Below are 26,825 nucleotides of genomic sequence, written 5' to 3' on the forward strand. Positions count from 1 at the left end.
CTTTTGCCTCTTTAGTCTGTCTGGATCTTCTCGGACAATTGTGAACTCGCATGGAAATATACGCGAGCCTCTTTTTCTTCTCATACCACTTTACTTTATTATCATCGCCCTCTCTTTACCTACACTTGCTCGCGACAGTGCGCGAATTTTTATCACAGAAAATTTGTATGTATGTTCGTGTTCGTGTAGCTCGTGTTATATGGACGTTACAAAATATTTATTGGAAACGTATGTTCAGTAAAAATTTAGTATACAGCATGAATACCTATCTATCTAAAACATATAATAAGTATTTTGTATTAAATGTGTCTCAATCGAATATCAAGGCTTATTAATATAACAAATAACTGTGTGTTTAAATACTTTTGTAATCTCTGTGAAATATATACTTACTCTATATACAGGGTACCTCAGTTAAACGAGATCACACAATTACTTTCCTTATTTACGATTGCATAAAAAAGCTTCTCAGTATAAAGTATTGCATATATAACAACGGAAAGAATTTTTTCTCAAATTCATTCTTTTTAGAAGATTTCGATATGTACGTGTATTTGCAGATTTGCTTGATGCTTTACCAATATGCATAGTGATGACAGTCGAGTGAATGAAAAAATGTTTCGTATTCATAAAAGGTGTCTACAAGTGTTGGAATACTTTCGTAAGCCTCTATACGTTTCCCTCCGTTTGCTTCTGTCAGTTTCTCTTTTTATATGCATTGGCTTTTTTTGCTTTGTATCGCGTTCGAACATATCCTACGAAGGGAAAACTCTGTTTTCTTTGCGTCATCTTATCGCTTCGACGAGGATCATATTTTATGGAAATAGTGTAATACGACTGCCAATAACGTTTCCAACGTTACCAGAGGCATTCATTAACGAATAATACGTACGGGATTTCATCGATTCGACGAACATAATGGGACATCAATCGTTCTCGGGACCAGATGTTGCGACAACGCGAGACTTTGAGGCTCTCATTCCGTCTCGCTGACGATGCCTCTAAATCGTCTGTCGACATGTTCCTCTTCTACCCCCATCTTCAGGCCAAGTTAATGGCCGTGTACACTCGTCGCCTGTTAACAATTTATTGAATCAGCCCTGGAATGCTTATAATGCTATCAGCGTGGAAGCATTTAACGATTTGCTCGATCGCAACGATATTTTTCGAGAAATTCGAGATATAGTGGAGACTCTTGTTTTTTCTTCGTTTTATATCTCGTTAGACTACCAGATGGTGACTTCATCAGAGAAATTTTATTAATCGTTTGCTGATCGATATGCGTGTCTTTGTCTCGTTTACGAGACTCGAAGAATATTGCAATAATTTCAAATATGAGTTATAATGTAAAAATACGATTGCATCGAAAATGGCCTTAAAAAAAACAACGTTATTGATGTCGTACCTTACGATAACGATGATTTTAAAGAAAAACAAAGAAGAAACGACTATGTGAAAAACGAGTCGCGTATCAGCATCGTTCGAAGCAGCTATGTGTTGTCTGCAAAAAGACCGATAATAACAAACCATAACTATACACATGAAAACTGCACGCAACACGGTTATAGAACGTGAAACCGAATTGCGACGGCCAGGTGCGCGATGGCAAAGCTTCTTAGCGAATTATAACCACTCGTGCGAGCCTTTCTTCCTCTCTGTTGTCCGTCTAAACAACTTTGCGTCACTACTAGGAAGCCATAGCCGTTCTCCATCCCCTCCATTCTCTCCCACCCTCTATTTCTACCACCCCGTAGCTATTCGAATCTCATTCGACGAGCAGCATAGTTTCAGGTGGCACATCTCGCCGATCTCTCGCTCAGCCCCAAGAATACGCTCGTTGTTGCCTCAAACAGAGGCGGATAGAGAGCAAGCTGACAGACACGATACAAACGAAACATCAGACAGGGAAATACTTGTATTCAGACAGAGACAGATTATACACAGGTGTAGAAGTAGAAAGAGACGTGGATACGTGACTATAGAGACAGAACGTGCACTTTCCAACATGGTTGGAAACTCGTCCGTATCGCAGTGACATCCATACGAAATTCGCACCTTCCATCGCTTGTCCGACCTGTTTTGTCACCGGAAGAGATTTCGTGTACCCGCACGAAATAAACGTCCTCCTCTCTCTTTCTACCAGCTCGGATCCTCCCTTCTCGATCACCACCTTTGTTCTCGTCCTCTTTTCCACTACCCATCCACCCCTTCCCTCTGCTCTTGCTACCCCCTTTCGTTTCTGTATTCGATTCGGTACTCTCTGTTCAACTTCGACTGTCTCTTCGTTGATGATACTAGCGTTCTCCCGACGCAAGCACGCCCGCTTCGTCCAGGTAATTATAACTTCGCCTGGCTTCACGCGGAAACGTATTCTCGTCCTCCGGCTTTTCATCCCTTGCACCGGCTCGCGACGCGAGACGATCGTTCTAATTATTTCGTTCCTTCGACGCGCAACGTAGCGGATTGTTTCCTAGTCGAATGTTACGCGAGAGGAGTTTCCGCGGATGGAATGTTTTTTTTCGACGAGGGGCCGGAGGAAGGCAGAGGTTTTTTAAACGTGGAACAGTGTGTCGGTGTTGTGAATTTGACGCGTTGTATCGAGGAATTCCCGGAGGAATTATTCGTAGATTTAAGGCGTTTGTTGCGAGGAAAAGATGATTGAAAGGTTGTTCGTATCCTGGGCATCCAATCGTGAGCGGATTTGGAATAAGGGGTAGTTTTTGGAGTATGAAACTGCAAGTGTAATTGTTAATTATATAGTGGCTCCTTGTTACGTTAGGCAATTTTGAGGAAGAAGAGATGTTTGTGGGATAGTTTGTATTTTAGATCGTCAATTGTACGTCGAGTTGGAAGCGAGGGGTAGTTTTTGCAACGAGGAACTGGAATTATCACTACTAATTTGGATACAGAGCTTGTTATTACTAAAATAATATTTCTACAACAAAAATTGTTTACTTGTAACACACAGTTTTCTTAAATTCGTTGAAGGTATGACACGTAGGAAAATTTTGTATAACTTGAAGCAGGATAAAGTCTAGTCTAGAGGAAAGTTCAAAACATATTCGCGATATTCGCATCAATATTTCAAAACAGCCAGTCGGAAACGAGACATTACGATTCGAGATCCTTCGCGTTCCTTTTCACAAATCCAGCTTTTAAAGCTATTCTTATTCTCGAGGAAGGGATAGTGGCACCTCCGAAGATGGCTTGACGGAACAGTAGAATTGTAACCAGCTGCTTCATCGTCAGGAATCTTTCATACGTGGCTAAAGTGTGAAATAAAAAACCCGTGTAAAGTATCGTAGCACGGAACGAAGAGTTGCCGTCCTTTTAAAAATCGCCACAGCTTTCGTCTAAAAAGGGTGCGCCATTTGCTGAGAATTCGCCATCTTGAGGGGAGTTTCGCTATTTGAATAGCAAATTCTGTGTATTCTATCGTATAATGAAAGCAAATTTTACTTTGTAACGTAAAACGCCACGATATTCTACGCGGTCGTTTAAGATGCATCAAAATATTTTATTCCCAAGCTCCTTCTGCTGTAGAAAAATTACGTTGTATGTATTTCCTGTTGAAAGAGGAGATTAATAGAGAAGATATATTAGACTTTTGGATATTTATTACGATTAATCACTCGCTTAGAAATGTAATTGACAGGCGTGCGATCTTCTTAATCTTGCTATTTAATATTTTATTAGCTGTAGGACAACATTTTTAACAGAGAGATATTCGTTGCGTTGCTATCATTCCAACACGCCATAAACAAGTAAAAAATTAAGCAAGTTTGGTACTGTATAATACATATACACTTTTGTCAATAAATTGCGAAACACTTGCTAATTCCAAACGTAAATTTTAACAAAATCTTCACAACATAGCATAATAAGATTCTGTCTGTACGCGACACGACACATCTTCACTTTTCATCTGACATTTCAATCGCGTGCGAAACTATTTTTCGACGTTACGTCGAGCAAGTAAAAATTTCATAGGATTCGCATTCTATGGTTGTTGAATTAACGCTGAAATCATTGTTTATACGATTATATATCAGCAATCGAGCATATCTGCGGCAGTATTATCTATTTAATCACCTGCTGATCGATGGATTAATAGTAATACCTGCTCCATTATCCTACTAGTCAATAGCGCTAGATATTCACACTGTTGACTTATCTTGAATTTGTATGGTATGATCAGAACTGGTGACATTCACATTGTTTATTTCATGCCAGGTTTCATGTGCTTAGAATATCTTTATCCTTCAGATGTCCCTTGCCCTCTATCATTTGCTTTTTAGCTAAAGTTTCCTTATTGTTAATTACTTGTTCCTAGAACACACTACGCAGAAACAACGTGTTTTCAAGAATTTGCTTTTTATATTTTACTATTATTATGTAAGAATTGTCCGTGCAAGAGAGACTTTGTTACAAGAGAAAATGAAATTCATGCTTCGGCAAATTATAATAATCTTCTGTATACTTAAAACAATAGACGTTGCGTTATACTTCTTTAAAAACACCTCTATTTATTTCCAACAATTACAATGATTTTAATTAATACAATATAATAATATTCGTAATGAAACTGACAGTTAAAATACAAAAATTAGATTCTCCCACAAAAGAAACATGCAAGAAACCGCTGTTGAATAACCAAAGGGTTAATATTTTCATAGAAGCCCAACCCCCACGTCTCTCTCGAACATCTTCATCTTCTCCGGTTAAACTTACAGCGTATCAGTTCAAACACAGACCACATCCTGCTCTGCTTGGCAAATCGGTGCAAATTAAAAATTACAAATTCACGACGTATTCAACGACGAACCGTCACGAATCGATTCCCAGTTCCGTCGCAGCGTTTCGTTTGTCTTCAGCGTCCCTTCAGCTCTTGGAATCTCGCCAGGCCGTCTCGTCGAGGTCAGAGAAGAAGAACGCGGCCAAGCAAAAAGGGACCACACTTGCTCGAGGCGAGAATCTCTCTGCCTCTTTCTCTTGCTAAACCAAGGGAACGCGAACCGTAGAAAACAGCCGTAAGCCTGGAGAAAGAAAATCGCGTACCGATCCGCAATTGTTTCTGTTTCTCATTGAAGGAGGAAAATCTATCCTACTGTTTGGCAAATGAAGGACAAACGCCTGGGAAATGCATCAGTCTCAGAGGTTCTGTCTGTTCTTCCCCTCTTTCTCTCTTTTATATCCTTCCGGTGGCAGCCATCGTCATAAAGTCAGTCAGCCGAACAGTACGAGGTTTGTCGCTACCCCCTATCCCCCCTCCAACTAGTATCATTTCGCCTCTTTTTCCCACCCTTCTGTCTTCTCCTTCGACTTATCTCTTTTTCTTTCAGCCTCTCCCATCTCGACGCATCTCTTCTCGTCTCCTCGCGCTCGCGCGTGCTCGTACATTCCCGTTCAGAAGTATCACAGCACATCCTGGTTTTATATAGAAGACACTGTGATTAGTGGAAATTGTCGATTGAACGACTAATCGATGAAAATTTTGGATACAAATTCGTTTCGTGGAACACGGAATTTCTCACCTTTTTATGGTGTATAATAGTTTGCTAGGAATAGAGTCTAAAGATACTAATTTCAAGACGCGCAGATCAAATTTTTGGAGTTTGACGTATATCAATTTTATGCAAGTCGTAGAGATTCGTATGAATTGACAACTGTTTAGCTTAGGTTTACTTAGTGTTATTTAGAAAGGCATGTTGCCATTGGATAGGTAAGGTAAATTGTCGTATAGACTTTACGTTTGCACAATTCATCAAATTGTGGCCCCCACGTTTGAGAACTGCGAAAATTACACATACGTATAATCAACATTGCTTTCTTGTCATCGATAATCATTATCGACGAATTTGCTTGCTTTCGGCCATCGTTCATTTTTAAAAACGTTTCTATAAGTAACCAAAAACAATACCGGTTACCAGTAACAGAAAACAAAAAAGAAGGTTTGACTCTTCGTAATCAAAAACAATTTTCTTCGTCGATAATGTTTATCAGTGGCCCAAAAGAATTTTTTACCAAAATTGTTTCAATTCAAATGCTAATTCTTATGTTATATATATATATATATATATATATATATATATATATATATATATATATGTTTTTTTTAATTACGTGCAATAACCGTTATGATCCCTGGACTTAGTATACTTATGAACGGGGGTGTACGTCGTGAAACGCACGAGAAAACGTAGTAAACCGCGTTTAGAGGTTCAACTGAGAAAGGAAAGGAGAAAGGCGATCAGACGAGATGGTAGGTTAAAGAAGGATAGAAATGCTTGGATCCGTCTCTTTTGCACCCTTGTTCTCTCGTGATTCCACAGCCCCCGGAATGCTCCTGCAGAATCTACCGCCTTTGGTTAGTGCAGAGGTCGCGTTCCGGGCTCGGCTATTTCATTATCCTATCCCAGAGTACGATGGGGAGACAGAGAGAAAAAGAGAGAGCTAGAGAGAGAGAGAGAGAGAAAGTAAGTGGAGAAGGATAAACGTGGAGGTAGGTCGGTTCCATCGTATAACCGACCCTTCGCGAGATTGAGTGGAACGTTAAGTCAATGAGATAACTTTACGCTGTGCCATATTGATTTTGCTCACGTTTTTCACATCTTTTCCGTGCTGGTGGATTTTTCTGTTGCCTGTGTTTAAGGGTGAGTCTTGGGTGCGTTGAGATTGAACGATGGTTTCTTCATAGTTTCCATACGATGTCTTTTTAATACACATTCCTGCTTGTTCTTTATAGACAATAGAGAAAAAAAATAGAAATTTGTGGTTCGTGGTTTGTGGTTGTATGGCTTTTTCTCTTGCCGGTGGGTCTTTTTATTGCACGAGTTTAAGGGTGAGTGTTGGGTGCGTCGAGGTTGAAAAGTGGTTTTTTTTGATAGTATCAATATGATGATTTTTTAGTATGGATTCCTGGTTGTTTTTTATTATAAAAACTTGCGGTACCTGATTTATGGTTGTGTTCTTCCTCGTGCGGAAGTTCACGATTATAGAAATTTAAAGACTAGCGTGATAAATAACTTGGAACTTGTGTATTAATTTGTTGAAGCCTTTTCTAAGAAAAGAAAAATTCTCGAAAGTAGAACGTTCATACGTAACCAAAAAATTCGCCGTGTCGTAACAAACACACTGTAAAATAACAAAGGGATTACAGCCACCGTTAGAATCGGTTTTCTTTGGCATAGGAATTACGGAAAACGTTCTACAATAACATCCACCGCGTGACGATGGGCGTTACGTGTTTCGGTAAACGCTGTGGTGATTTGCGGTGGCACTGGCAACACGCGGAAATACCCTCATTGTCACAGAATTCGCGATCGATAATCGACATAACGCGAGACTTGCCACGCGGTCAAGCAAATCGTCAAAATCCTTAAGCTGATTTCGAAATGAGAGGCCAATCGTATCGGAGAAAAAAATAATTATAATTAACAATTAAACGACGTTCAAAAGCTTCATTATCATCCAACAATGTCAAATAACTTCTAACGATTATTCTATCCAAAATCGTGACTTTATTTTCAAAATTTAAAGGATCAACCATTGAACAACGTCGTTAAACAATTTTCAACTAAATCGAAACTTAACCGCTGAAATTACGATGTAATTAATTTTAATAAAACGACCACAAGGATGGCTGTTCTAGCCAAAACATCAGTTTTTCGCCTGAAATTTAAACAGTTTACTATTAAACAGTGCCAGCAGACAACTTTCACCTATCGTTCTATCCAAAACCAAAAACTCCTGCAATTTGAAGCATATATCAATTGCACGACATTCTGAAATAATGCTCAGCAAGAACAACTATAACCATCCTAACGAAAACTTTGATTTTTCGCAAAATATTTGAAGAATGTACATGTAACAACCCCATTAAACCTTTCAATGTTCCAACGCCTAAACTGTCTAACCAAAAATCGAAACTTCACGTTTTGGAAGAAGCCAACAACGTTGCACATTATTCACCCATGAATCGTCTACGGATTTCTTCTCGTGGCTGCATCGACTTACCCTCTGCCCCATGTTCGAACAACCATGCAAAATATACCCTTGGTAGCGCGTTAACCGCATTCTCTGCCGCTATCTTCGCGGTACACTTTAGCGGAGGCTGGTATCAGCTACTCGCCAGAAGAAAGGCGTGTCTTTTCCACTGAATATCATTTAATTTAACGCGTACATTTTATAATCGGCTGTTACACGCGTGTTCGCGTAAATCCATTTCACGACGGTCTTCCCTGCTTCTTCGTGGTTGTGAACCAACGTCGCCACGTGTATGTGTGTCAGTGTATACGGTTTGGAATAGGGTAGAGAATGTCAGAGAGAACCCTCGCAGCAGCAGACCGCGCTATAGAAATTTTCCGCCGGTACGTGCAGACTGGAGGATATTTTACGACCGATCGATTATCGAGGAGTGAGAGGGTGTGTACGCACAAAGGGCTGGAAGAAAAGTCGAAGGGGAGCCGAGCCCTGCATACTGTCAGGTCAGTGAAAAATCTTCAAAGAAGCTGCACCAGGGTACCAGACTAACGTGGCTTGGATCTCAAGCGCCTGTGTATTAATAATCTGATCGATTTGGTGTTTTTACCTCGTTCTTGAAGTTGATCCAAGATTTTGTTATTAATATTTCCGAATTTCATAATGATTCATAAAGTACGACGTGTTGCTCGTACAACGTTATTGGTTTTCTTATCAGTCGCGCACTTCTTGCTTTCGTTCAAGTTTATTGATCGTGTTGCGCGCAATTTTTTTTTTAGTAAAAACTATGCCTTCGTAAAAAACCGATTTTTCGACAACTTTTCCAATAACTTGTAAATATTTGACGATTTTAGATGGCGAATTTTTTACTATTCTATGAAAATTATTGCGTAATATAAAATACCATCGTGTTATCCGAAAGTTATTTGCGTTAAAAGATCAGTTTATTAAATAAGTGGTATCCTTTTTTACGAAAGTGTTTTACATTGACGCTTCCTTAATAAAACGATGAAAATTGATTTCGTTGTTTATATTTTGATAATGTATAGCATTAAAAGTAACATGTTACCAATAATGATACCAAATATACCAATTTAATAACGTTACATAGTAAAAGCTTTGGAAAAGAGATAACGTTCCGATAGTTGAATTTGAGAAAATTTCAACTGCGTTTATCATCAAGATATTCTTCAAACGCAAGCTACGAGCTTTGGAAATGGTTGAAAAAAAGAGAGGAAAAAATCGAGAAGACAAACCTAACCGGGGGTCTAATAAACGCCCTTAAACGCGATCTCGAGACGCTCCGGAGGTCGGAATAAAAACGTTTTCCGGTTGAAGAGCAGCGAGACAATACGCTGGCATACCTCGGCGAGCAATAACTGTCTATGTATTTATTTCTTGCCTTTCATTCCGCATCTCCACAATCGCATAAAGCGGCCGCTTAAACCTGGAGGAACTTGTCGGAAGATCCGAAGCTCTCTACTATTCCCCTCCGTAGAAAAGAAGAAGGGACCGGAAGAAACGAATTTAAATACGACGTTTCTCGTGAACGACCAATTTTCATAGTTCTCCTTTCCATAGTTCCTCTGCAATTGCCCGAAACGTTTCCTCGCTTATTCTTCCTTCAACATCCCATCAGATATTAAATTTTGAAAAAGAAACCTGTTTAGAAAATATGGACAGTGTGTAGCCTTTTCGACGTTTCATAATTTTTTGATTTAAACGTCCTATTGTTCGAATAAAGGATCGTGGCAATATAGCATGTGGATAAGATGATTATTCATGGATCAATCATGCGAGAGTATGGAATAATTATTCCGATCGTCGAATGTTGGTTTATTGAAATTAATAGTTTGGTGTATTATATCGCGATCTGTGCAATTAACATAGCGGAATTTTATAGATATTTCAAGGAATGAAGCATTTCATAAAATAAAATTTGCAATGAAATTGACGTGACTGCTGTTTGAAACATTTTCCATAATGTTAGAGAGAGAGAGAGAGAGAGAGAGAGATTTAATTTGTACAGATAACAAGGTAGACCATTAGAGTATGAATTAGCAGTATTTCATACGGAAATTGCCACACTTCTTATTTAGATATCCAACTATAACTCCGTTTCAAAATGTTCAGCGGTTCTATCGATGCAAGAATATCATTACTCGTTGAAATTAAAGTTGTGGAGGTATTTGGTACCTTCTGGCTACTAATAGATTTGAAATATACCTGATCTATCAATACTTTGTATCATAACAACGCGCATTTCGTATATCGTTTCTTTTTTTCTTAACAATTCTTTAACAATTTTTCCAGTGAAATATATTTATATGATACTCTTTTCTAATCTTGACCTATAAAATATACCGATAATTGATAGGGAAAACACTGGAACAGCCTGTATAATAATATTAAAACAAATACACGAAATATGTAACGTTATATTATTGCCTCGTAATTGTCAACGAATAATGACCGGTTGATAATTGAATTAATTGAATCGCTAAGTGAATGCTTAAACCGTATCTCAAGCTCTACGCTCTATTCTGCTTCCAATGAAACCTTCACCTCCATCTATAAAATACGCGATAAGACTAATTCCTCTGCAAATAGTCATCCCAGTAGTTCTCCCCTTCTATTCTCTCACAGTGCTTTCTCGTGTTCAGACTCAATTGTAAAAGAATTTTAACACCTGCTGAAAAGAGCTTGAAGAACGCGAAAACAAATGAAACTCGCGATGAGAAAAAAGCTGGAGTCAGACGAAAGAACGAGACGAACAGATGAGAGAAGAAACAGAGGAAATAAAATTCTTAGAAAGAAGAGAAGGATCAAAGAAGAGACGAAGCAGCAACTTTGATCGCGAACAGGAAATGTTTCGCAAGACGATCTTGTTTACGTACCGGGTATCGATTTCCCGAGATCGAGATACTCGCGAACAGAGGGGCTGAGAAATCCAGGAGGTACAACCGGTGCCTCGTTCGTTGGATTATTTCTTTCTTCCACGTCCTCGTAGTAGTAGTCCTCGTTGTCGCGGCTGTCCTCCGCGTCTGGGTCCACTGGTTTCGCCCTCTTCGACACTTTGCCGCTTTCGCTGTCCCGTACACTCTCTGCAACACGAATAATACACAGTCGATCACAAAAGTATTCGAGCACCTTGTATAATTTGATTTTAATTCTTTGTATAATATTAACGTGAAACATAGAGCACAGAACATCGGCCGTACAACCTGCTGTACCTTGGATTATTCTAAGTCTGTATCTTCGTTTAGAGAGGAGACTTCGCTCTTCGGGTCCATGGTAATTTCAATCATAAAAAAGTTTCTCAATATCTGGAGGGACGTTTGTAAACTTTGAAAAGAAAAGACGTCTTTACTTTGCCACCCGTTACATGATGTAAAAACCATCTTTGAAGAAAATGAGTTGAGAATTGTGAAAGTTGTGGCTTGAAACGAGCTCAGACGAATTCTTATACGATTTGTTTCTTCTACGAAGTTTTAATTACAATAGTTTCGATATCGACAAATTTTTATCGAAAACTTAGACTCTGTCTCCTAACAGGTAACAGGGAGATAATAAAGCATGGTGTTACTTAACTTTTCCAATTACAAATTCATCGCCGATTTATACACTTTGCAATAATTTATATACCGTTCTTCTAATTCGACCAAAGTATCCCGATGTTTATAAACGACAATAACGCGAATAACAATGGAAACTTCGAATACCTGTCCCTTTTGAAAAACAGAAATAAAGGGAACACGCCACGGTACGATGAAAGAAACGTTATACTGGAGTGTGAACAGAGCAAGTGTTTGTAAGTCTCGCACACGATCGACGTAGCCTGTACACGAATTAATCCGTTGCATTTAGACGCATAAAGTTCGGCTGGTCGATGAGCTGTTAATTAGCTTCCACGTCACGGACGCACCGGCATCAAATGGGATGAACGCGGGATTGTATCCACCTTTCCTCGCGAAGTAACACGTACACGACAATGTGCGCAAACAATACACTATAGCGAGAATTCCGCGATCCAGATTCTAGATGCGTGTACGATCGGCCAGCTGTCACTGGAATTTGAAATATTTCGAAAATTACTGTTTGTTTCTCTTCTACATACGTAACGTGCCTCTGCGAAGGATGATTATGTTAACTCCACCCAGAGTAGTGGCTCATAACTCTGTGTTATTTGCTGCAGTATATACGAAATTAATAGAGTTCCGTGTTTGCTGGTTGTGTCGTTATCGTCATGTATAGGGTGATCCTATTTCCGATGCTTTGATAGTTTTAATTGTTCGAAGTTATACTCCTGCAACTATGATGCGACAACGTGTACGGTATAAGGTGACGATCGAAGAGTTTCGAAAAAATTGTCGGACAGATTTTTGGTTTGATAAACGCTAATCTTGTTCTCGTTATCGGACTGCGGATTTTTATGCGAATTTATATTTTTATAGACACAAGCGATACAACGTAGAACGTAAATAGAGCTTCGTTTCGCCTATCGAAGGTATTAACGAATATTCCAGTTTGCATATTTTATATATTTTTCCATATCGTACACGCTCTGTTGCATTTCTGTGTTTTTTAATTTGAAGGTGCAGAATGAATATGTAAGATATCGAAAGCGGAGTATGCTCGTCGTAATCTTTGCGTATGTTCCATTGCTTACGAAACTTTTACATACGTCGTATCTCTTTACCTCTGTTTATAAAAGTACGAAGCCGCATGAGAATCCGATGTCTGCTTATAGCCGGCAGCGTTGAAATCGACTTACTGGGCGTATCAATTCACCAGAAGCTTCATTTCATTTTCTCTCGATAATTAACTGTATTGTGGCCGCGAGATGAATCGATCGTGCGAGATTATAGACTCTCGCGGCTCAACAGTTTACACGAGTAACCCTAACGATTTCGGGAATTTTGAATATTTCACAGAAGGGGAAACGCAATCACCGGCCTGTCCAACAGAGGAAATGTTTAACGACAATGGTATACACAAGGCTGAAATTAATTAGCTGCCGACTTTCCGAACCTGGTGTTTCGCTTCTCGATGAAGTGGCGTCCGGCTTCGTGAAATCGATCGCGTGTGCACGAATCTAGCCTGAATAACGCAACAACTACGTACGAACCTGTGGTTCGCGTAATCGTGGCGACATGGCCGCAAAACTTTCGCCTCTATAACCCCTTCTACGAGGCTTTTAATGCACTCACTCACTCTCTCTCTCTCTCTCTCTCTTTTGTTTGGCCCATAGTTTCTCCCTTGTCCGAGAGAGAACTTAGCTTCAACGTTCCCTAAATTACAGTCAACTCCTGCAACCCCCTATTTCTCTCCCTGTCTCTTTGGTGGAAACTGGGTCAAGTCTAGAGGGCCTGTGGCTTTTGCCAATGGGAATATCGAGGAAACAAGAGGTCAGGACCATTGACACTTCCAGCTGGGCTTAGTATTTTCGATGTGAAATTTGGGGGATTAGCGATTACTTCCTTTTGTTGGAATTTTTGCATATTTTAACGATGGAGATGTTTGTCTTTTTCTTCAGTTTGTCGAATCGTTGATGGATATTTTCGACGTAGAGTTTGGGAGACTGACGACGAGTTCCTCTTGTTTTGGGCTTTTTCTGAATTTTAAAAGTGGAGGTGTTCGTGTTTTATTTATCTAGGTGAATTTGAGGTAAATAGTTAACCCATCGATGCATTGTGGCATCTACCATTCTGCTTGATTTGAAAAATTTTTTTAGTGTCCATTCGCTCCTCCGAATTTTGGAATATTTATTTGGATAATTTATTTTGGACAGCAAGGAAAAAGGGGAAGTTTGCTAAAATCGAAGCAAATCCTCCTCGCTTATTATATGTATGACAAATAATTCGATAAATTGAAATAAGGATATACGTAAAAGTTAGAAAGGTCCAAATATGTAAATTATGATAAAAACAAACCCCGTTGATCTTTCGCTGCAAAACAATTCCAGTTTATATATATAAATACCCATAAATATTTTTATGGCAAACATTCGCATATTTTCGTAAGTTACACTAAATAATGAATTATAAATTAAATATAATTAACAACTGGAGATTTATTAAATCATAAAAATTTGAAATTAACTTTGTACACTTTTCGAGCAATTTGCCGGAGGAGATTAAAATGAATCATCCTCTGTATTTCATCATTTTTCACTAGATTCGTGACTTGTTACTTAACAATAAAACAAACAAATCCTATGTCTAAAAGCAGCTTGTTGCTCGATCTGTAACTTAGGTTACGATTGATATTGCTCGAACTTACATCATCGGATACCTGATTTTTGCCGCTCGATGAATTCCACGGACAAGATGTTCAGTGTTACGTAACCCAAAGCCTCGACCTGGCCTTATTGTTAAGATTTCGTTCCTCTATGTATATCCTGGTTACGTCATACTACGAATAAAACCATTGTTATATTCGTTCATCACTTATACATTTCGATGTTATCTACTTTGTCATCGTGGAATATGCATTACGCTCATAAATATTCGGACAGTGCATGAATGTATAAATTAATGATTGAACGCGGCGCTTCTATTCTCTTATAGGCTTAACAGATTATAAATTTAAATTATTTGAAAAAGTTTATCAATAGTGCATTAAAACGATACACGCGATTTACATATTGCCGCAATGAATTAATCGCTACGTGGTATTTCTGTTCGTTTAAGAGCTAACTCTTTTTACCTGATACATAGTTTAGGAATTGGATAACTAGACGACAACGAAATTTTGATATCAACTGATATTTACTTATTTCTTCAATCGATCGTTTACGATCGTTGTACTGGATTATTAGGAAATATCCGAAATATTATTTTACTGTATGCTTCTGCCACCATTTCCTGATATGTAAAGCATTATCTTGGTAACTGTACCTCTTTGATTATCTACGTACCCTTGTTTGCGAATTTACGACACGTCTACCACTGTTCGCCACGCAACTAGTATCCAGTGTTGAGTTAACAGGATATGTGGCTCACGGAAATACAGTTTCTACGTGCATAGAGCAATTTCTAGGTCTCGATCTTTGGCTCGAACGAGTAATTGGCACACTGGAAATTTAATAAATTTCTTTAGAAACAGAATTGTCAGGCAGTCGTGTCGTAAATCTAACCGCCTTAGTATTATTATTATTATTCTTTATGAGAATGAAAATAAAAAAAAAATGTTACACAAACATAGATACGTACATATAGTGGTAAATTCTGATGAAAAACTTGATTTCGTTAAGAATTGTTATTGTTGAGAATTTTGGATCTTAAAAGCCGAAATAATGGTATAGAAACACTAAATTTACACTTAGAATTCATATTAGAATAGTTCTATATTTATTTGATAAGCGATGTCAAAGATATTCATCGATACACACTTGCACGCGTATCGACACTTTCTTCCATACCCGACTGTTAACCCACTGAACAGTTTGCATTCATTTGTTTTCGAGACGCCGCGCACACACGTACTTCCACACACTGATATTCACATACAAGTATTACCACTACGCAGCTAACCTAAGTCTAGCATATAAAATTATACATATCTCAATAGTTATTAATTAATTCTTCTTTAACACGTTGACTGCCACGCGTTCTTTCAAAGAAATCTCCGTCAGGCCACGCGTACAGCAGTACCAAGCGTTCTCTGCTAGATGCTCCCATCGATATTTTAGTAATGCGAGTCGCTCAAGTGGTGGTCTCAAGAATGATCTTTCGCAACATTAAAACCATTAGCTGTTGTTGAATATAATGAAGGAAAGTGTGGTATAGATTATTCCGACCAAATGGTTTCTTATGCCACCACAATTAGAAAAGGAATCAAATGGTACAGAAAACTTGGCATTCAATTCCTTCTGGGAATTTCTGTTGTAAACGCTTCGAGGGTTTATAAAATTGCAACAAGAAAAAATATAAATATTAGAGTATTTAGACAATTATTAATTGCAAAATTATTAGGGTTGTCTGAAAGTACAAACTATGTTATGCAAATAAAAGACGTCGAATGGACCGAACAAGGACACAAAAGAATTTGAAGAAAACAACGACTTATTGTCCAAATAGTCCCGACCAACCTCAGCTATGTATAGAATGCTTTAAAGTTTTACATTCTAAATAATTTTTTTAATAAACCATTTTCGTATTTTTATTTTATAACAATTTTATTATTATGGAATATCTTTTCAAATACCTACGACGATCCTTCGCAAGTAGTCAAATAAGCGACACCCGAATGTGGGTTACGTGGCCTGACCAGAAACTTTGCTGACACTCGAATACGGGTGTCGTGGCAGTCAACGTGTTAAGAATCTTTATTTATTTAACGTCTTCTGCTATTCGTAACATTGTCTAATATCTAAGAGACGATTCCATGATTTGATAAATATCGATTCCCAGGAAAATCCTTCGACGAGGATCGCATCTAACCCCTTTAATTCCAAAAGAAAACAGCTTGCGACAGATTGATGGCAGCAACCTCTCAAAAACGGCGTTTCAACATGTCGTTTGATTATTTCCTTGTTCACAAATGTTTGCTATGTACCGTGTCGACAATTGATAGGCAAGCGAAAACATTCCATCACCGCTCGTTTTCATCGCAGTCGACGCTTGCCAGCCATTCTCGCGTATTCGCAAAGTAAGCCGGGAATACGGTCACGCGTTTCTTTGTTAATTAACGATCGTTTAATTACCCGGCGTGGAATTGGGCGACCGTCACCGGCCTCGCTGCTAGAACTCGCACATTTGCCCAATTTTTCCCCAACTCTGCTCCCACTCGAATATCACGATAATTAGGCCAGCAATGGAGAATAAATTAACGAATTCGTAAATTCGTCGATTGTTAATTAACCATTCGTCGACGAACGGGTCAATCGATAAAAACACTTGCAGCCTCGAGCGTCGCCGAAAACGCACGATAGTTTTCCATCCTGTTGCATTTCCTGTTTTTTTTTTTTTTATTTTCTCTACATTTTATTTCGCATTTCTTTCTCTGTGTGTATGTGTGTGTTTTTTTTTTTCAATTTCGGAGGCTAAACGTCCTCGGGCGATTCGTCGATCGATGCCGCGGAATTCGTTTGTTATTACACGCAACCGCGTTAATTTAGTTCCGGCCGGGCTAGCGCGATACTTTCGCCCGGGAAAACGCTCTCGCGAAACATTGATAATTATTTGATATTCGCTTGGCTGCCGAATAATTACACCTGTTTGTTCGTGGCATTTAATACAGCAAGTATTATTTGATTTCGCGTCCCTACTTACTCGCGCGTGTTTTATGAAATTTGGCCGACCAAGCGCGACGAAATTGGCCCCGGCCTGATAGAGAACCCAGCCACCCAGCAGCCAGTCGACCAATCGGCCCACGATGCTTTCGTAAAAAGCGCGTCGTTCCGCTGAATCAAACGGTCGAACGAAATAACGAGAAAAAAGAAAAACACGAACACCTGGGAAAATAGTTAAAATACATGTCCTATCGAGGTTTTATCTTTGCACCGCGACCGTGGTTTTTCGCGGTGTTAATTGTCCGCGAAAGTGAGTCGATCTGTTGCTATACATATGTACATACGGTCGTTTATGAAACGTTGTCAGGCATTGGAAAACTATTTCAGATGTACTGTAATATAATCTGTACAATGTGTATGATTTAATTTATATTATGCTTTAAACTGTTCAATTCATGCATCTCTGTACATGTGTTAACGCAGTAATCAATTACAAGAAGTTGAAAGTTCCATTTCTGTGTTGGTGCTGCGTTGATTCGAATCAGATTAGAATTTTAAAGTTTCGATGTTTAGAAATATAGAGAATATGCTCGTACATAAGCAATTATGTTGTAATATTTGTAAAACATATTTACGTTATATACGTATACGTATAATTAATTTTCAGCTTGCAAAAAAGAAAGGTAAATGTTGAAAAGACTTATTATTTCTAAGAAAAGTATATTCGTTAACGAGCTGGACATTTTTGTGCATCTGTAAGAAGGTTAAAATTGAGAATATAAAATATCATAGGCAAATGAGAATATTTGGCATGGAAAACAAACGTCTACCCAAATTCGATTTTTTCACTTTCCCTCCCATTCACTGTGACGTCTAAACACGTCAAGAAACTTCGTAGTTTGAATCTTGCAAATTGTTCCTAATTTTTTACTCTTGAATCTTGAATTTCCAGAATCATCTCGAAAAGCAAACCTATCTTATTTTCCAACATTATTCTTTCTTCGTCTTCTACAAACCACTGCCGTCATAGGTCAAATTATTCCTCCAATTTTCCACGTTTCGCGTCGATCAACTGGGAAATACGCTTCGATTCACCTTATGGTACGCGTTCCTCTTTAATATCCTGTCGGGATCACTAGAAAAACTTGGAAGACGAAAGCGACACAGCCATGTGAGATTCGATCCTCCGTGTTCGTTTCTTTGAGTTTCCAGCCCTAACTTGATCTTTGGTTCGGATTAAAACTCTTATTACACTGGGTGTCTCGAAAACTTGGGGAAATCGTAGGGGATCGATAAACTAAGGAAAATAAGATTTCTTTGCGTATCTGCTGAGCTTCGCTGCGTTTTGAAGAAAAATTGTTCGCGGGAACAGAAAGAAGAAAAAAGCGTGTTATCTACTCGACGAAGATATTGTTGAAAATATTAGCCTCTTGCAGCAGTTTAAGCATTGTATCTAACAATGGCCACTCTAACTGCAACTAGACATTGCTCCGGTGATATTTGATGCACTGCAGCTACGATTCAGTTTTCATCTTCGTTGAATAGATGATATCACGAATGAGAAAGTTTAAATGGCTAAGTATAATAACAAAGACATCTCTTCGTTTCTCTTTTCGTAATCTTCCCTAAACTGGAGCGAAAACGAGTAAATCCTTAAGGGAGACTTTCTTTTTTCTTCGTTCATTGGTCCCCTGCACGCTGCAGAAATTTTGACATTTAATTTAGGAACACCCTGTATAAGGCAGAGGGTGGTAGACACTCGCGTGTGCACCACAAGCTGGAAGGTTAAAATTCGAAGCTGACTCTGCTAACAAGATGTGTCTCGTCGTGGTGGAGAACACATAATTCGAGGAGGTCGAATTTTCGGACGTTCGCGAAGAAATTCTTGCCGGGTACACGCGGAAGTTCGTTTCGTCTAGCGAAGAAGAACGATACCGGGAGAAAGACAGAAAGAGATATGTTGTATATATCTAGCACGAGGAAGAGAGGATAACGCAGAGTGAAATGAAGGAGAACGAACGAGAGACAATAATCCGACGGAAAGTTTGAAAAAGGAGGAGCGAATTTTGCGGAAAAAGTAGCCGGGAGCGAATGAAACGCGAAATACCGCTTTCTCTACGTAACGTGACTATTCCCTTTTCTCTCTTCTCTTACTTTCTCCTGTTATTTATTTCTTTTTCTCTGCTCTCGGCCTCCTTGAAATATTAGCGTCTTATTTTTCTACGGACGGACCGGTTGCAGAAGCAAAGCTCGAAATTTCCTTCGAATAATTTTTCAACCCTCCGGCTGCGATTATTTTCTTCTCTTCCTAGATTTCGACGGGATACAGCAGATTTTGTTTCTCCTTTTCCTTCATTTCGAGCGGATAGATACGGTTTCGCTAGGCTTCCACGGCTCTTCCGTGTTTGTTGCTAATCGCGTGTAGGTAATTAATTTTTGATGGTGAATTTTAAATATTGGAGAGAGTTGGCGTATGTTGCGCGGTAGTTTTGGATAATATCGTTTTATCGAAGATTGGTTTTATTGGGGTTTGAGTTCCTTTTTTTTCGTTCTTGTGATTGACGTCGTGTGGATTAAAAATTATCGATTATTGTAAATTACTTGTTACGTAAAATTGGAGTTTTACTATCTTACGAATAATTAATTTCAATTACTGTTATTTCATTTTGTAATCTTTAGCCGGGTCTCCTGCTTCAGGTAAAATATGTTCTCCGGTATACTTTTCGGTTCTCCCTATTTATGTGAAACACATGAAAATTTGGAGTACAGTGTGAATACTAAAATTAATTTGATATAATTCGATGTACCAACTATTATTACATCAATTTAAATAAATGATATCACATAATATCACGCTCTTCATCTCTAATAGCTACTATTCTACTATTTTCCAAATTAAATAGTAAAACGTAACACTCGTGTAAAGATTGGCAAATGAAAAACGAATGTACCTAAATAAAATTAATTAGTTCTTAATTATTTCTCCTGCAGGGCATTATTAAAATAAAGTTAATGAAATTCCTGTAGTCGACTGACAAATTCAAATTTTAATTAACTCCATTGAGCGATGTAATCTTTCTCTGTATTTATTCCATTTCTGTCCGGATTGCATGCTGTATTATTTAATTAAGAAATTTCAATCGTTGCACGCAAGAGTTAAAAAGAAAGAGATTAACGGTAGGAACGGCAGGGTCGAGGATGAAAAAAGGTGGTAACGAGAGAATCTTTTCACCCAAGGTAGTCAGCAAGCCATCTTTAACAGCAAAGAACGATCCTGATTCCTTTGTGTTTCTCGCTTGGTCGACTCCTTACAGAAGGATCCATTTAACGGGTGCATCCCTTTGTCTTCGTCCCGCTTCACTAGCGATGGACTCGCCGGACCATTTGAAATTAGATGTTGCTCAACACTCACGGAATCTCCAACTTTTTAATCAATTTTATTTTTCTATGTTATTGATCTTAGTTTTTATTAATACTAAGTTTTCTCTGGTTCATATATTAATAGGTACATTGCGGATATTTATACATTTACAGAGAAATTGAAACGTATAGAAGAACGTATAATATAGAAAATATGCCAAGTATTTGTCACAGTATTTAAAAATGAACTAAATCTCCGTTTAAATTCTATCTCGTCGGTTGCGTTCAGAAAAATCTTACGAAGATTTCGCAATTCAACGATTGTTTCTATTACTACAACTTATATATTTGAAACGAGCTTTGCACGAATTTTCGAATTCGTAATAGAAAAGAACGTTCTATAGTTCGACAACAGGTCTGTAGGAAGAGGTCTGTAGAGATAACAAGTTAATTACTTCCTAACCTTGACAAGTTCTTCCCTGAAGAATTTCCCTATCAATCCCGGTTAACCCACGTTAACACAATCCCCGTTTCTTCCGCGAATCTCACTAACCCCTACCTATCTGCAACCCTCTAAAATCGCGTACATTCGTACGTGCTCGTGGATCGCGAGTTTTCTCATCAAAGGCAAACTAATTACGCGGCTATCCTGGCCGCCCCTCGCCGCGCGATCGCTGTTACGATTCCTCCTGTTCACGATGAAATTTCAGACCGAACCGAGCGGCTCGCTGCCATCCGCGAATACGCGGATGAAAAGAGAAAGGGAGCAACGCCTAGCGAATACGCGGATAGAAAGGGAAAGAAGACACAGAAGAGAGGTTTGGCTGGTGGTCGCTTAACGTAGGTGAGCTGGATGCGCAACGGATGAAAATACAGACGGAAACAGACGGACGTTGCTTCGGGGCTAAACAGTGGCGCGGCGACGAGGATGAGCAAGAGCGAGGGGGTAAGGGCGGCCGGTTGACGGGGCCAATGTGGGCGGCGCAGGCTGCTGAGAGCTTCGTTAAATAATTAATCGATCCATATCTGCTCCGACTGTCGAGCAACTACCCTGGTATTCTACCCTGGTTCGCACACATGTTGCGTTTTCTCGGCTTATCCGTACCCCTAGCGCCCCATGAATCACTGCCTCGAAGGTGAATGACGGAAGAGAGGAGCGAGGCAGAAAGAGAGAGTCGATGGAGAATAGGACGTTGGGTTATTCTCCTCGTTGGTCTCGCCGAGCAACGTGGCGATGGAATATTTGGAGTGCAGCGACGAGAGATTTTCAGAGGAGATTTTTGGAGTTTCGTTGCTTCTAATTGTTTTGTTCGTCAAGCATCAGATTTTGTAGGGAATTTGTCGGTGTTTTGTTGCGCTATTAAAATTGGAATATTAATTGACGAGATGATAACAACATTTGTGAAATCTTTAGACTCCGTTCGCATCAAGTAATGGATTGTGCGATAAGTTCGTTCGTCTTTTATTGTACCATTAATATTGGATTGTTGATTGACAGTGTCATAATGGAGAAACCATTCCAAATGTTCAGACTGTGTGTTCGTCTTTCTTATTCTACTATTAGTATTGAATTATTTATTGAGAAGGTCGTAGTAAGAAGGAACTTTATTATTACAAATTACGTATTATGAATAATGTATTCTATTATGGTGGAATCGTTGTTATAAAAGACGATCTGTATGTTGACTCATTGGTGAAGGAAGGTTAACCGGTTCCAGGGGATTCGTGATTTCATGATTTGATTAGATACGGTTCTTCTGAGATGTAATTATAGATACACTCACAGGATTTATATTACACGATGAATTTTTGCTTGAAAAAATTGAAATGAGCAGAAACTATATACAAGATAATAGTAATAAAATATTAAGTTTTATAAAGTGTCCCATATTCTTCCGTAAAGTTAATTTAACTCATAGAATATGTTAGCATCGTTTTGCGAATAACTGATGTAATTTGTGTTTACAACTTTATTTCACAGATTTCCAAAGATTTTCGCCTTATGCATATTTAGCGGACAGCTACTTTTTTATATTACACCAATGAAAAATAATATTTTGTTACTTTACATTTTAAACTAACGCATACTTTTCTCTGTTTTGTTCCAGGTATGTATCCTTTAACAGTGTTCTGGTAATTTAGAAATAATCTACCATCAAGATTTGACGAGGTATGATAACGACGATTATTGTAATCAAGTAATTTGCATGCTACATACATAGATCATTTTTCATTGAATTTTTTAGTTTTCCACATTCCACGTACCGTAATAAGATAATTCAACTTTGATCAATACTATTAACAAGCAAAAAATGTTAGTTTCGATAACATCAATGAACGTCGTACGAAACTTAGCTTTTTAACATTTTGAAAATTAATCGTTCAAATCTGTGATGTTTATAATAAATTACTTAACAGTAGCAAAGTTGTATGGTAAAAGTAAGCTCGATTAATTATAATAAACACGTGAGCTCACAGATTGAATCTTCTAACATAATTTCTGATCGAAATATCTGATATCTTCGTCTAATTGTAAATAAAGTTGACAATAATCTAAACGCCAGCAAAAATGTTGCAAAATGTAAAATAAGGAAACGATACGTTTTCTGGTCGATTACGAAGATTCTGAACCCACTTATGGCACACATAATATCTACCATACAATCTTTGTGGACTGTGGCTTCGTCCCCTTCTACTTTCAAGTGTATCAAGATAACCGAAAAGGTTTCTAAATTACCAAACTTCCTCGATTAGTTTTCTTCATTCCGTTGAATCCTCTGCAGCAAGAACATCCGAACTATGATTGCCACATCAAACGTTTAATCTACTTCGTCGAAAACCACCATCGAAGTATAATAAACCTATGCTTCCTAAACTCCCATACTTTCGCAACTTCCAATTAACTTCTTCGAGTTTCTTCGAATTCTCAAATATTTACAGCCTAATTTACACCTTAAAACGAACGAGATTAAATTGAAAAATTTATAAGATTTTATATAAAGGAAGGTGAAAGAGGAACTTTCGAACGATAAATTTTCGAGCAGTTAACGATTTCTATAAGAAGTGACTTTCAAAAATTCGAAAATTCGTTCAATTCAAACCACAGAGAGAAAAGGAACGATAAAGAAGAAGAAGAGAGAAGAACGTTCGAGTGATAAACTGAGCAATTGGCACTTTGCACTTGCACCGTGCAGAAAATAAATCTAAAAAATCCTAAAGTTCGATCGAGTCATTCAAACCGTATAAAAGGAAAAGAAAGAGAAAATAAGAGAAAAACTTTGGAATGACGAACTCGTGAACACAACTACGTAGAAACACACGGACAAACTCGTTTCTTTCCGCTCGGAACCTCTAAGTAGGCTGGAACACTGCCCTTTAAATACCGCGATTAATTCCGCGCAACGTAATAAAGCGCAACCACGAAGAATGAAAATATTGTAATAACTCGCGGCACATAATGAGCGAAAACCACGGAACGTGCCTGGCTGCGTTATTCGCGATACAACGCTCTCGCAGCCCGCGTGATCGTTTAACACGACCCCGAATCGCTACTATCGGAACGTTGCTATTAATAGGTCGAAATTTGGAATTCATTAACGTCAGATTCCCAAACTGTCTCCCCCAGCCTCTAAACCAAACCGTAAATTAAGTGTAATACAAAGCTGTTCGAAGGTTTCCTGTGATTTCTGGCCATTCTCACTGGCATAATACGCTGTTTTCTATCGTTTTCATGGAACGTTTCCCGTTTATTGTAGCTCTGTCAAATCTTCCGACAGATTTAACATACGTTAAAGGAAATTTTTTAAATGAAACGTTTTCAATCTAATTTGAATAACGACTTATAATGTGTTTGTAACGAGAAATTGTGATTTTGCGCTCTTTGCTTGCAAGTTCTATGGTAAAAGATAATTTCCGTTTAAGATGTACACGATATAGTAAAAAATAGAAAATCTACGACTGTTCTCAGTATGAATTATAATTTTAACCTTGGTAAGGTTCATCGCACGCTGCCAATGTACGAAGAGTACGTGGCAAAATATCTTCCAGCAAGATCGTTGGATCGCTATAATTTTTCTGACATCGCTGAGACCTATTGGAATATAGTATCCTATGATAAATTCCGCAAGAGGAAAGAATAAATATCACAATATGATATCGTCGGTCGCAAATACGTTATCTCCAAGCAAACAAACGTCGATTGTCAACTCGAGTCACGTACATGCAAATCATCCTCGTACCCGAGCTCCGTTCACCACTGAAGAATCATCGTTTCTTCTAAGCACAACGCTCATTGCGCTCATAACTTTCATAAATTTCCATAGCCATCTGTAGTCTCGTACAATTTTTTACAACGAGGTCTCGCTCGATTACCCTTCGAAATGACGTTTCTTTACGCGTGTCTATTTACGCACGTGCCTGCCGTATTATTTCGTCTAAAATGAAGCGCGATAGAAGAGGAATCACTCGACTATCGCGATAACGTGTTCCGTAAAACATCGGTATAAAACGATGGTCTCGGTGCTCAGAAGTAGCTGTTTTGTTTCGAACTCCTGACGCGTGTCTTCTTTTTGCCCGGGTCGACCCGTGAAACCGAGCAAAAAGACACGCCGAAGAAAAAGCGTCGCGCAGTTATTTCCTGCGTTTCGCGACGCGCAAATATCCCAGGGAAACGGCACTTTAATATCGCAGCACCGCATGAAAATTCACCGTGAGAGAGGAGAGTCGGTTACGAGAAAAAGGAAAGGGGGAAAAGGGTGAAGGAGGGTGTTCTAGTGGTACAGTGGCTACAAAAAGTGTCAGCACACCATTGTATCGGATATTTAATAGTACGTGATTAATTAGGTGCAAATAAATTATTTACTATAGCATAGTAATTACTTGGAGACGAATATATTAAATTCCGTATGATTTAGTAGTATTTCCATACGATTATAAAAATTTGATACTACGAAGATCAAAGATCTTCGTATGTTTAACAGAGTTATCACTTTTCTAATAGAATTAATTCTAATAGAATTTAATTAGATTCTAATAGAATCAATAAAGAATGTTATCTGTGATTAAAAAACGATTACAAGATCGTAATTACTTTAGGCGATCATGGCGGTAGCATTTTGTTGTATTTGCTTTCGACTGCTGGAAGACACACGCGACGAACGTTTCATTTAGCAATTTTCGTCGGCAGGGTATCCCTTTCAAAAAGGAAGGAACAGGAATTTATCGCCAGAAAACGTCAATCTTTTCCCGGCATCAAATAATTAACTGATGTTCCGCAACGGTCTGCTCCAGACACGAAGCTTCGCTGCTCATCTTCTATGATCCTGCTATATTTTTTTCTTCCGCGTTATTTTCACCAATTATGCGGAGGACAGGCATGAAAAAGTCGTCGGTTAAAGTTTTCGCCAACATCGAAATACCTTGAACCTCTCCTATCTCAGAATTTGAAATATGCAGCTGAAAACGAGCAACTTATTTACACTAACGATGAAAGACAACATGATATCGAAATAATATTCTCATCATATTGCAAAACATTCTGTTATTATACCGAACGTGTTATTACAATTTTTTAATATTTATTTCTGTTTTATTTTTATAATCGAGCCGAAAATAGTCGGAAGAACAAACATAACACGATAATCGTTAATTGGAATTAAAATAAAGTAGCGTGAAATTGCTCGATCTAAGCTTTTCTTCCATGGAAAAATTATTCAAATTTGAAGTTTCCTAAATGTTTTCGTACGATTTATACCATTTCTGGCAAACTTTTTGGTTATTCGAACTTGCTGCAACTTAGATTCCTTTTCAGACGAGTCAGCTTTCTCGCCGGGTTTATCGCGCGCGATTGAATCGCGACTTTACGCGTCGAATTTTCGCACTGGCCAACCGTCGCACCTGTCACGAGGAAACGTTCTCTAGGAAAAAAAAGAAACGTTGCGCGAGAAGTTTAGGCGACGCGAGTTTCAATCGTAAAATGGAGATGCGAAACTAATTTTCCCCCTTAAAATAGCTGCTCGATCGTCAAAGCTAGTTGCCTGGCCGAACTTTCGCGAAAAATCGTTTATCTGGATAGCGTGATCGCTGGATTGTGGATTTTTATGCAAATCTATATATTTTTCCGAACACAATTAATCGATCGATTCCCTCAAATATGACAAAACACTTTGAAATCTGTTTGATGTTTTGGAAAATCATAGAGAAATGATTTTAGAAACCTGTCTCACTTTTCTGTATCTTTCTGCTTGAAAGA

The 26,825-nt window shown here is 38.5% G+C and overlaps 2 protein-coding genes across 12 annotated transcripts in view; one reads left to right on the plus strand and one right to left on the minus strand.

Moving 5' to 3' along the window:
• LOC126866137 (tudor domain-containing protein 1) overlaps positions 1 to 26,825 on the plus strand; it is a 308,571-nt gene that overhangs the window by 188,161 nt on the left and 93,585 nt on the right. For 2 of the 11 annotated variants that reach the window (XM_050619315.1, XM_050619319.1), the window contains exon 2: positions 8,309 to 8,486. The exons of the other annotated variants lie outside the window; for them this stretch is intronic. The gene's annotated coding sequence lies outside the window, so the exon portion shown is untranslated. The remainder of the gene's footprint in view (positions 1 to 8,308; positions 8,487 to 26,825) is intronic. 11 annotated transcript variants of the gene reach the window in all.
• The window catches only part of LOC126866161 (uncharacterized), a 117,104-nt gene that overhangs the window by 9,214 nt on the left and 81,065 nt on the right, over positions 1 to 26,825 (minus strand). Inside the window, exon 2 of the mRNA XM_050619406.1 lies at positions 10,878 to 11,084. Within this exon, the coding sequence (XP_050475363.1) occupies positions 10,878 to 11,084 (207 nt within the window). The remainder of the gene's footprint in view (positions 1 to 10,877; positions 11,085 to 26,825) is intronic.

The sequence above is a fragment of the Bombus huntii genome, chromosome 5, assembly GCF_024542735.1.
Source record: "Bombus huntii isolate Logan2020A chromosome 5, iyBomHunt1.1, whole genome shotgun sequence".
In the NCBI taxonomy this organism is placed as follows: Eukaryota; Metazoa; Arthropoda; class Insecta; order Hymenoptera; family Apidae; genus Bombus; species Bombus huntii.